Source organism: Diachasma alloeum, unplaced genomic scaffold, assembly GCF_001412515.2.
Source record: "Diachasma alloeum isolate Michigan unplaced genomic scaffold, Dall2.0 Dall_scaffold_00350, whole genome shotgun sequence".
In the NCBI taxonomy this organism is placed as follows: domain Eukaryota; kingdom Metazoa; phylum Arthropoda; class Insecta; order Hymenoptera; family Braconidae; genus Diachasma; species Diachasma alloeum.
The window spans coordinates 416,390-428,441 of NW_021680489.1; the positions used below are offsets into that span (position 1 = coordinate 416,390).

Genomic DNA, 12,052 nt, shown 5'->3' on the forward strand with positions numbered 1-12,052 from the left:
CCGCCTACACCCCAAAAACATCTTCATGTAGAGAGATGGAGTTGATCTCGAAACAAGGAGATTTTGAACCATTGGAGTGGGAAATTTCGGCTAGAGTCATTTGTAATTGGTCCCCGAAATTTCCCTATGCATTCTGAGGACACACCCTCCTAGATAAACTATGAAGACTTGTGCGCGATAGCAGCACGACAGTTACAGTTCCGATTGCATTTTGTAGTCATCGCTACAGTAGTAGTAGTAGCTCATATCTGAGAGTTAGTATGCTCCAGTTTCTTTTGGACACAGTTCCAATTTTATTATCGACCTATTAAGGCGATATTTCGGGTTTTTCGCGACCTTTAATTTTCATATAGTCTTGGATGACTATTTAATTTCCATTTTAGTCTTTCGTGACTAAATTATTTTCTGAAATCCCAAGTCTTGTGACATTTTTAATTATTTTATTCATTTAAATAAAGAATTTAATCCAACGTCTTAAATTCAGTGCGGCATTACTTTTAACCACATAACAAATACTTTACGACTGAAAGCAGAGCAGTGAATATAAGTCGAATGTTGTAGTTACACTTTTCTACTTGTTTTGTTAAAATATAGACTATATTGAGTCACTTTAAAGTTATTCAAAATTCTTTTCATTTTACTCCAAGTGAACCTTTCCAACCTTTGATTCCAAACCTTTTTGGGGTTTAGAAAATTGAAGTAAAAGGGGACCTTTGTAATGGGTTTTGTGTTTGAATTCTATTCCTTAAATTCGAGACGATCTTTGAATTTAATGTTGTTTCTTTGGTTCAATATATTGAATTTTAATTTAATAAAGTTGTGTCAAGTAACCTATTCTTGACGTAACATACCTATTGTATTTTTTCCAAAAAAAAAAAAACAATTGTATTGTTTGTCAGAAAACAAATTGAAAAAATGCCGAGTAACCATTTCAATGCATTTTTGTGGAAAAATGCCCGAGTACTTATTTATGGATAATTTTTTCTGGGAAATTGAAAAAACTGCAGAAATAAGAAAAAGCGCCAAGTTCATGAAGTTGAACTTGTGATTTTGAAAAACGACAGAACTTTTCATAACATCTAGAAACAATTTCAGCTATTTTCTACAGTCGGCTGGTACTGTTATAAATTTTATAAAATGAAACTCATCAATGCCAACTCAATATTGTCTATTCCTGTGAGTTACGGAGTGGGTACAACCATGAAAAGTGTGGTTATCTACGCAGTCAATGAAAAAGTGTCAATACGAGTGTTTCTTTAAAAAAAATTGTTCAGAAAATTCTCAGGACCAATGTACTTGGCGCGGTTTTTTATCTTAATGCGGATCCTTATTTGGGAGTCTATTGTTTGATATTTGAGATCTACTTTGGGACTCAGAAATTGCTTTGAAGCATACTACACCTTGCTAGGTGTTCAAATCTTTAGATATTCTATTGTGAGATTGCGTTGAATGGAATTGCCGGATAGTTCAAGTTAATACCTTAAGCTTATTCTTTTCCATTTTCAAATATTTTCATTTTCATGAATATGAATTAAATTGATTAAGGTAGTGCTCGCCAGGTAGTTATCGGCACACGCGACATAAAAGCATCGAGAAGGTTCATTCGACCATGGTGTCAACATAAAGCGACAACTCTCCGCAATGAGTTTTTCAAAAAACCGCGCCAAGTACGTTGGTCCTGAGAATTTTCTGAACAATTTTTTTGTAAAGAAACACTCGTGTGGACACTTTTTCATTGGCTTTGTGTGGATAACCACACTTTTTATGGTCGTACCCACTCCGTAACTCACAGGAATAGACAATATTGAGTTGGCATTGATGAGTTCCAACTTATAAAATTTGCAACAGTACAAGCCGACTGTACAAAAAAGCTGAAATTGTTTCTAGATGTTATGAAAAGTTCTATGGTTTTTCATAATCACAAGTTCAGCTGCAAGAACTTGGCGTTGTTCCTTACTTCTGCACTTTTTTCAATTTCCCAGAAACAATTATCCATAAATAAGTACTCGGGCATTTTTCCACAACAACGCATTGAAATGGTTACTTGGCATTTTCTCAATTTTTTTTTCTGACAAACAATACACTTTTTTTTGAAAATTATTTTTGCTGAGAAACAATCCAATTGTTTTTTTTTTTTTAATACAATGCTTACAAAGGCGCACTTGGCCGGTTTTTTCAGAAAAGAATTTTTTTTTGGTTTTTGGGGGATTTCAATAATTTTTTCAAACCGAGTGACTCACGTCAGAAGGAAAGACTGCAGATAATATGCAACATTATTTGGATTTACTTTGCTTTAAGAACAAAATATAAATATCCTTGGAGTTCCTTGGCCATTGCCTTTTGGCAACGGTTAAATTATCGACATTTATACACTCGCTTGTTTACCTTTCAACATATCGAGTACATTCAGTAGCGAAGTGGTGAACCGGATTAAATCGGTTTTGACTTTTAGCCAGTTTTTCATGAATATCTCGGAATCTAAGAAAGGCAGAAAATTTTTTCTCATGACCTTATTTACAACCCTTAATGGGCTCTACAAAAAAGTGAAAAATGTTTCTATCTCTTTTAGATTCTGAGATATTTGTCAAAAACTGACCAGTAGTCAAAATCTACTTAACGCGGATTACCGCTTCGCTACTGAATTCAATTTTTTTTCGTATTCTCACATACCTCCTACGCTCCATATCTCTTGAACAAATCACCGAAATGTACATAATTCTCTCATAAATTATTTTTCAAACTGTCGTCACTCATGCATTCCCATTCAGAAAACACGCAGAGAAAAAAAGTGGATTAGCTTTAGAAACTCGTTTCTAGATGTTAAAAACTCCTGTTCTTAAGCTTTATCCTTGGTGGGATCATTAAAGTTAACGAATTTGGGGATTGTTTTTAAGAACCGATATTTTTTAAAACCAATGCTAAATTTTTCTTACTTTTAGAAAATTTTGAAATTGAACTATAAAATTGCCGCCGAGATATTTAAACGGCGTAAGCGCCCCGTACATAGGGAGGGAAGCCCAAATATCGGGAATTTCAGATGTTGTTCGGTTTTCCACCGAATAATTCGCTCCTCACACATACGCACACTCACGCGCACTCACTTCGCTCGCATGCGTGCATGGCCTACGCACAGTTGACCTACGTACTCGCCTCAGATGACCAGTGGCCTCTCAACTCTGACACTTGAGGCGCCATTTGATGGACAGGTGTCCAGCGAATGCCTCCATTTTAATTGGGTCACGCTCACCTCTGGATTTTCGTTACCTCCCACCTCGTGGTCTATAAATCTCTCTGATTTGGTTCTCGGCCATCATATTCTATACATCGTGTCCTGCGAATATATTGTTTGTCCCGCATACAATTGGTCTACGAATTAAGTTCTGCGAGTTATTCGATAATATTGAGACATGCGCATTTGTTTAGACATCTCGATTATTATAATTAAAGCATCACGTGTAAATATTTGACTTTTAGATAATTGAATTGACTGTGTTGACCAACGTGCACGTGTGGTGATTTGTGGACCCTCTCACGCTCCCGTAAAAATCCATTTACATCTCGCACATCGCTCGCTTACTCCACAGATCTCAGACCCGGCATCGAACATTTTGGTCCTTCGAGTCGGATCTGTGGAGTATTTTTCGGTTTATTCGAGTTTTTGAGTGTTTTCCGAGAGTGATAAACGGACGGCGTCTTCTCAGTGGTGCTCAACGTCTCAACCAGCGGGTAGACTTTTTTGAATTCGTCCAGCGCAAATGGTGCTCAGCGCTCGGCTCGTGGAACTTCGCATCTGACCAGCTCAAGAGGTGCTCAACTTGTTTCTTCCGCAGCGCTTCAGGAAACTATTGTACCGGCACGAGGCGGGAGAATTCGAATTGACCAGCTCTCTCTAAGGGAAGTATCGATTATTTCTCCTTACTTTTCGACATTCTCATTGGATTTCTCGTGCCTGCAATCATCTGGACCTGCGAATCGACGAATTATTCTCGTGATTTTTGGAATTATTTTTCGAAAATTAATGATTCTTGGATGATAGTTTTTGGGAACAATTGGACCTGCCCTTCCAGTTTCCAGTTTATGTTGTAACGAGATTTTCTCGTTACGGGTTGAAATCCCCTTAAAAAGATACGTGAACTCTAAAATTGAGACATGAGGCGACATCTAGAGGCGGCTGAAGAAAGCCGCGACTAGATGAACTGAGCCACAAACCGATGAAAGACCTAAGGCATAGCGGTTATGGGTGAAACCGGGACCCCTGGAGGTCTGGAGGGCGTTACTAGACTATCGCCATATTAGAATTCGCCCAGCATGTGCTAGGGGAAAAGGGGCCGACGTATAGGCTATCTAACTGGGCGATTCTATAGGCTATGTCGGAGTAGACTAGGGACCAACGGCCAGGTGAAAGGACTGGTGCCTCCGGGATCCCGTCGGGTTGATTGGTGGGGATGGGGTAACGGAATGAACTATCGTCGCTGAGATACCCAGACTAGGGGGACAAGGCCCTAGTAAGATTCCGAGTTAGTCGAACGCGAGCGCTTGAACCGAGAGGTTGAAATAATCTCTCGGTGTGCTGGATGGTGGAATGGCTGAAGAAGCCAGGATAAGGAGTTTCGGACTCCACGTCGCCTCCGTGAATAACCGTGGGCGGCGAGCGTAAAGGGATGCTCCTGCATCCCCCACTAGTAAAAAGGAGTTATTTCGGCACACGAAGTGACGACTTTGTTTCCGGCGTTATCCGGCTCAGCGAAAGAAACGCCGAGCGTATGGGCCCGTGGGTCTGGAGTAGAGATCGTCCTCCTGTCGACCCAACTATGTGCCGACATTCGAGTACCCGGAGACGGTGACAAGCGATAACTGAAGCNCATGGGCCCGTGGGTCTGGAGTAGAGATCGTCCTCCTGTCGACCCGACCATGTGCCGACATTCGAGTACCCGGAGACGGTGACGTGCGATGACCGAAGCGGTAACTGGTGGCCGAGAGTGTGGGTGGTCGTGAAGTGGGTAACAATGTTCCACTTTGGTCGGATCAGCCTCTCGGCGTCCCATGCTCTGAGGAGTCCCGGCTGATTCGCATTTGACTCTGAAAAGTCCCCCGAGTTGAAATACTTGGGAGGAGAATGAACACTGGCAGAATCGAAAGACTCTCCAGAAGGTCATGAATTTAATTCATTATGGGAAGTTATGCCGTAAGGTATAATACACGGCTTGCAAAGGCTCGTGAGGATGTGGTGGTAATACTCCTGGTGGACCTCGCCCACTCTACCGTATCACGCTGATGTTAGCTGGGCAACCCATTGTCCAGCCAAAAAGTCCTCTGAGTGGACGAGTTTGCCTCAGAGGCCAGTTTTCGTCGAACCTCCCGTGAAGGTTCGGCTGGCGCCCGATTATTGAGTGATAGAGAAGGTTTACAAAGTAGTTTGGATTTTTCCTGGGTGAACAACCCGGGAAAATATCCTGACAATGTTGGGCTGCTTCTTCTAAAGGGAAAAAATTATTATAATTTTCAATCCGGACCAGCGTAATCGGGTTTTTCGTTGTTCTGACCTGCTCGCCTCTTGAAAGACTGGACCTGAGTCGGGGATTTATTTCCTTTTTTTTTAATTTAGTTTTTCTGAATTAGTTCCAAAATTTCGTTATTTTTGAGACCTTCGTTTTTTTGGGTCATCGGACTGGCGGTTCGAGTTCCCATTGATCTTGAGCGGTTTTTCCTGATGGAAAAATTTTTTTTTTGAATCTGGACCTGCGTTATTGGGGGTTATTTTTCATAGCTCGTCGTTTGTTCTTTTTCCGACGTACAGTTCTCTCAATGAGCATGTCGTTTCTCGGTGGCATACTTGCCCTCCAGAGGACTCGCGCTAAATTCATTGAGAATTTAAGTGTTGATCTTTTGAAGAATGATCCCTAGAGGCAACGCGTCATTGCCCTTCGTGAAAAGCGAACTCTACTCGAGAGTTATTTCAGCAAATTAGAGATCACTCACGAAGAGATGCTGACAAACCCGTCAGGTTTTGAGGTTAAGGACCTGCTCGAGTCCGACTACATTAAGTTCAGGGTCTTTGATCACGCTCTGTCTCAATTTGCGTCAGCCAAAGTTCTTCTCTCTCTGCTCTTAGAGAAGTGCAGTCCAGATGATTTATTGGAGACTGCGACAGGTAAATTAAGGATGCACGATAGGCCTGCGGATGTACCATCATCAACTGCAAGCGCTCACTCTGAAGATATCGTTCAGCTCGATCAGTCTATAGCAACTGATAATTCTTCAGCGGACAGTGGTCACCCAGTAAGCCCTGCTCTCAAAATACAGTCCACTTCTAGGACATCACAAGGGGCAAAGAAGGTGCAATACCGCTGTTCCTTCTGCCAGGGCGATCATTACGTCGCCTCGTGTGATACGTTCAGGGATCTGCCGTCCGTCGCTAGGAAGGAAGTCGTTGACCGTCTCTACCTTTGCTTCAACTGTTTGGGGAAGCACAGTATTAGGGTGTTCCAAACCACCCATAGATGCAATCACTGTCAGGAGAGGCATCATACCCTGTTGCATCTCGATCGCTCTCGTCGCCGAACTTAACGTGGCTCTGCGTCCCAGAAAGCTCCTCTCACCGATTCGGGAAGTGAGCGTCAAAAGACCTCTGCTCCATTGACCAGCGTACCTGTCATGATTTATACTCATACAGGTGGCAGCGTTAAGGCTTCTGAATCGCCCAATGTTGAAGCCTCCGTTTCGGCAGAAGTCAAAGCCAATAAGTCGTCCAGCGTTCAGATCGCCAGCTCGTTCAGCGTTCAGACTCTTGAGCCGTCCAGCGTTCAGGTCTCCGAAGAGACCAATGTTAAGGTCTCTACTTCGGACACTCAGGCGTCAAAATCGATCAGCGTTCAGGCGTCCGTCTCAACTGAAGCTCACGCCTCTACATCGACCAGCTCTCATGCCTCTCGATCAAGCAGTGTTCCGGTCTCCGACCCGAATATCGAGGAGACCGAGGACTCAATCAAGGATTGGAGCCTCATGGGAATTTCATCATCGTCTACTAGTAGATCGACCAGCTCAAATATTTGTCGTGTTGCCCTGCGAATAGATGTTACCTACACATTCGAGTGCTCTTCGTCTTCGGTTCAGTCGGTAACCGCTTGTTGATGTTGACGAGATGAACTTGGCACGTGTTGCGCAAGCACCATGAGGGGTGAGGGTCTCCGAAGCACTTCAAGTTGGCCCGTCTGACGTCTCTTCAGGTACATCGATCTCACTCGGCGCTCAGGGCTTGGCCTCCCTGAAGCCTCATCTCAGCAACTCTTGTCGCCCCTCGCATCAGCTGGAGTAACAACATTCTGACTTCAGATGGAAGCGTCTTCTTTTTGACCTGCGCACACTGGACATGCAAGCACTGCCTCCAGACAAGGTCATCGTATTTCTGTCAAAACTGTATGTCAGCACTGACTTGGTGACGGCGGGGAGGATAAATGGATCGCTCATTCTTCCCTCTCATTTTATTTTGATGTTCAATATTCTGTTTAGATATTGAATGAATCACTCGGCTGCTCAATAATCGGTTAGCTCTACGAATTCGTCATTCCTCGAACGAGATGTCGGACCTTGATGAGGATTTACGCCCCTCATTATAGCACCGAACTCAGTTTGGGTGTAAGTCTTTTGGGGATCAATGGAATTTACGCCTCCATGACTCCTGACTGTACTTACATTGAGATCATCGCATCGAGAATTTCCTCAGTATACGTCGATAGACCTTCGCCACTCAACTCTTCAATTGAACTCCGTGAAGTCAGTTCTTAGGTGAACTTTCACAAGACCAGCGCATAGAAATATAAGCCAGAGACAAGCCACATGTCAAGGGGAAACCATGGTCCAGCGATGATCAGCGTATACGACCCTATTGTGTGACCCGAGGGTCAGCTCAATAGTTAGATGTTCGTATTGGGAAGGTAACGGATGGTTCTGCATTGGATCAACTCTACGTCAAGAATATTTTTTTGAACTTGCATAGGCTATTGACAAGTAGTCAAACAGCAGCTCAATTGAGATCAAACTCCCGAGAAAGTTTCATTTCTAGCTGGGATTGATCTTCGATATTCCCAGATCTTATTCGTCCGGAGTGATATTTTGTTCAAATCACTAAACTTCGATTTCTTGAATTGCCCTGAGTAATATTTGATTCTTTTGTTCTAGTTAGTTCCGCTAGATTATCATCGATTATCATGATTTGCTCAGAGTTGGAACTGCGTTGATAAGGCATACGAGACGTCATCGCTAATCTCCTGAACTTTTTTAATGCTCAATGTGCTCATTATACCAGAAACATTGATGAGGCATCATGAACCTTGTCCTCAAATCGGGTATCAACCGGTACCTTCAATGGACCATATTGGAGTATTACGAATCCGTCGTATTCTGCCCAGCAAAGAAACTTCTGTCCAGCGAAGAATCTCTGTCCCGCGAAGGAATTTCCGCTCATTGACTCACTCTGAACTTGGGCCTACCAACTTCCAAGGAATTCGCGACTCCGATGGATTTGGGAGGATTCATATTTGGCATACTGCAGCTCAGTTCACGGAATAGAAGGTCCGATGGTACAATCGACCGTGGCTTATGAAAGGTTCATCGTTTTGGTCAGCTGGAAAGATCTCTTCACGGAACGGAAGACCTTGAAGAGAAACCTTATGTCGTGCTCCACGTGAAAGCCTAGCGCCCAAAGATCTGGGATTTAGTTCATCGCTATTCTTCACTCAACAAACTGCCTCGAATTACGGCCATCTGCCAGCGCGTCATTGCTCGTCTCAGAAGAATTCCTGGATCATCGTCAGTAACAGCTCTAAACCGTGGTGACATCGAGCAGGCCCGACTGCTCTCGGTCAAGCTCACTCAGTCTGCGCACTTCTCAGCTGAGCTTACGACCTTGTCCAGAGGACAACGTCTTAGTTCATCTCACTCACTCACTCGTTTGACAGCGTTTTGGATCACCAGGGAGTTCACTCGCGCAAACCGGAGCCGTGCTCAACTCATAAAGGCTCTAATCGTTCTCTGAGAACGTTGAGGAAGTCAGCGCCTCACCTCAGGGCAATTCCAGATCGGTGAAGCTCTGATAGCTCTTACTGAATCTTCTCTGGAACGTTTGAACGTCTCCCGATTATCTCGATGACAGCTCATCCAGCAGAGGGTTCAGTGCTATTGAAGACGGTGGTCCACTAGCTCCCTGCAACATCTCCAGTCCATCGCCAAGTGGCACCACCCAACGCACAACGTGAAATCTCTAAACTGGCTCCACCACCCATCTCACGACATCAGAATTGGTTCCATATTCCTTCTTAACGACGAGAGATTCTCACCAACGAAGTGGCCTTTCGCTCGAGTCATCGCTCTCCACCCTGGTAGAGATGGACTCGCCAGGGTGGTCACCATTAAGACGTCCAGTTCTACGCTTCAGAGGCCCATCTCCAAGCTTGCTCTACTGCCAGTCTCGACCAGCGATTCGTAAGATCATCTTAACCAGCGGCACCTAAGATCACCTCGACCAGCGATAACTAGGATCATTTCACGTGATAACAGCTCTACATCATCGAGTTCATCGTAGTCCATGTTCGGATTGGGTCATGGTGAGGATTTACGACCCTCTCTGTGGCAACTAGTCCGTAGTGGACGTGAGTCTGCCAAGGTGTGACGGAATTTACGCCTCCTGCGTCCTCGGCTGTACTCACACCTGACCGTCACTGGTGAACTACGATGGTGATATTGATCTTCGAGAAATCTTTGTCCTGAGCTCAATTAATCTCTTTTTGTTTCAGACCGACTCAGCGACGTCAGCAGCTGCTGACGGCGGGGGAGAATGTTCGGTTTCCCACCGAATAATTCGCTCCTCACACATACGCACACTGACGCACACTCACTTCGCTCGCATGCGTGCATGGCCTATGCACAGTTGACCGACGTACTCGCCTCAGATGACCAGTGGCCTCTCACCTCTGACACTTGAGGCGCCACTTGATGGAGAGGTGTCCAGCGAATGCCCCCATTTAAATTGGGTCACGCTCACCTCTGGATTTTCGTTACCTGCCACCTTGTGGTCTATAAATCTCTCTGATTCGATTCTCGGCCATCGTATTCTATACATCGTGTTCTGCGAATATATTGTTTGTCCCGCGTACAATTGCTCTGCGAATTAAGTTCTGCGAGTTATTCGATAATATTGAGACCCGCGCATTTGTTTAGTGATCTCGATTATTATAATTAAATCATCACGTGTAAATATTTAACTTTTAGATAATTGAATTGACTCACACTCACACTCACGCTCCCGTAAAAATCCATTTACATCTCGCACATCGCTCGCTTACTACACAGATCTCGGACCCGGCATCGAACAGATGTGTAAAGGAAGGATTTTGTAAAGAGAGGGAGCGGCGGAGGTTGTCAATTGAGAATTCACAACCAAAGGAATTGAGTCCTTGAGTTTTCCGAAAATATCTCCAAAACTAAGGGAGATAGCGAATTTGCACTGCAAAATTGGGAAAAAATGTTATTGAAAAATTAGGGGGAGGGCGTGTGTTATACATCGAGAATTCAATACAGCTTGCCTCCCCATTCCCGCCCTATTTTTTGAATAAAATTTCGCTATCTTAATGAGTTGCCAAGATATTTTTGAAAAAATGACCGACTTAATTTTTTTGGCTGTGAATTCTGAATACACAACCCCTCTTTCCCCTCCCCCTAAATTTTGGTAAACTAGGCAAGACGCGCGTTTCTCGCGCGCTATTTAGGCTGCATGGTTCTGATACTGAATTCGACACTAAAGAATTGATGCAAATATTTGTATCTGTTCTTCAATCTCGAATTGTTGAGTCAAATTCTTGATTGCATCGACTGATCGAACTCACTTGACGACTGCACCAATAAGAAACTTCCAATAAGAAACTACAAAATTGCAATGATGCCAGCGAATGGAACCCATGTAATATCTATCTACACAGAAAATAATTCTTGATTCAAATCGAATATTAAGCTCCTAATCGAACCGATTAAGATTTAATTAAATCAAGAATCATACCAAGCAGATTTCATTAATTTGCATTGAGTATATCCAAACAAGTCATAGTGATTTTTGTTTCAATAGAAATATCAATTTTCGCCTAAAAATTGATAAGTCTGCGAAAAATGACTGAAATAAAGTGGTTAATCTCTCAATTTGGAGCTTATTCAATGAGCTTCATATCGGACATAGAGTTTCTACGAGTTATTCTACGAGAAAGACACCAGCTCAGGAGGAAACACTGAAATAACAACTTTCCAATTTGTAACTTGCAAAACCCGACACCTACACCATATACCATACAACCCGCATCGTCACAATTGGAAGAACGAAAAATGCCCTCTAAGGATGACCTATTGATTTCTCCACTGATTCGACTCGAAACGCTATAAAAATCCATCGCAATTTGAATTTTCGAATAACCCATGAAGGAATAAATGTTTGCCAAAAAATCTCATGAGTCTGCAAAAAATGAGCTTCACAACTGATATGTGATTTCTACTGATAATCAAGTCAGAAAATAACAATTCAGGACAAAACGATGAGAAAATGTGAAATTTTCAATTTGTGACATGAGAAATTCAAAACATAATTACCTATAACAATGGATCAAGTGGACGGAATGAAGAAAACTCACACGTAATTTTGAAGATCTCATTGAGATCTTCGAATTGGTGTGAAATAAATCTACATTGGCCAAATACAAAGGTCCAGAAATGAATGAAAAGGTCGAATTTTGGGGTGTGATATAAGCTTCAAAACAGCAACAATCTTCAATAACTTCATGAAAATTCAATCAAATCGTATTCTATACAGGGTGTTTCAGAAGTACATGTACATCTGAACACCCTAGGATCAGGGGGTGATTCTGAGCAGAAAAGTCCTCTTGCACTTTTTGATCAGACTCACCCCTAAAAAGTTATTGGCAATTAAGGGTGGGCCAATGGGGAGTGATTTTTAAGCGGGCGCACATCCATGTGATATGCAGCATATGTGTGTGTGCCCGCCCCACCATTCTAC

At 43.0% G+C, this 12,052-nt stretch overlaps 1 protein-coding gene across 1 annotated transcript in view; it reads left to right on the forward strand.

Moving 5' to 3' along the window:
- Window positions 1-7,131, forward strand: part of LOC107040965 (uncharacterized protein DDB_G0271670-like) — a 9,216-nt gene extending 2,085 nt beyond the window's left edge. Inside the window, exons 2-3 of the mRNA XM_015261302.1 lie at window positions 5,905-6,472; window positions 6,674-7,131. Of these exons, the coding sequence (XP_015116788.1) occupies window positions 5,905-6,472; window positions 6,674-7,131 (1,026 nt within the window). The remainder of the gene's footprint in view (window positions 1-5,904; window positions 6,473-6,673) is intronic.
- Window positions 7,132-12,052: the final 4,921 nt, after the last annotated feature.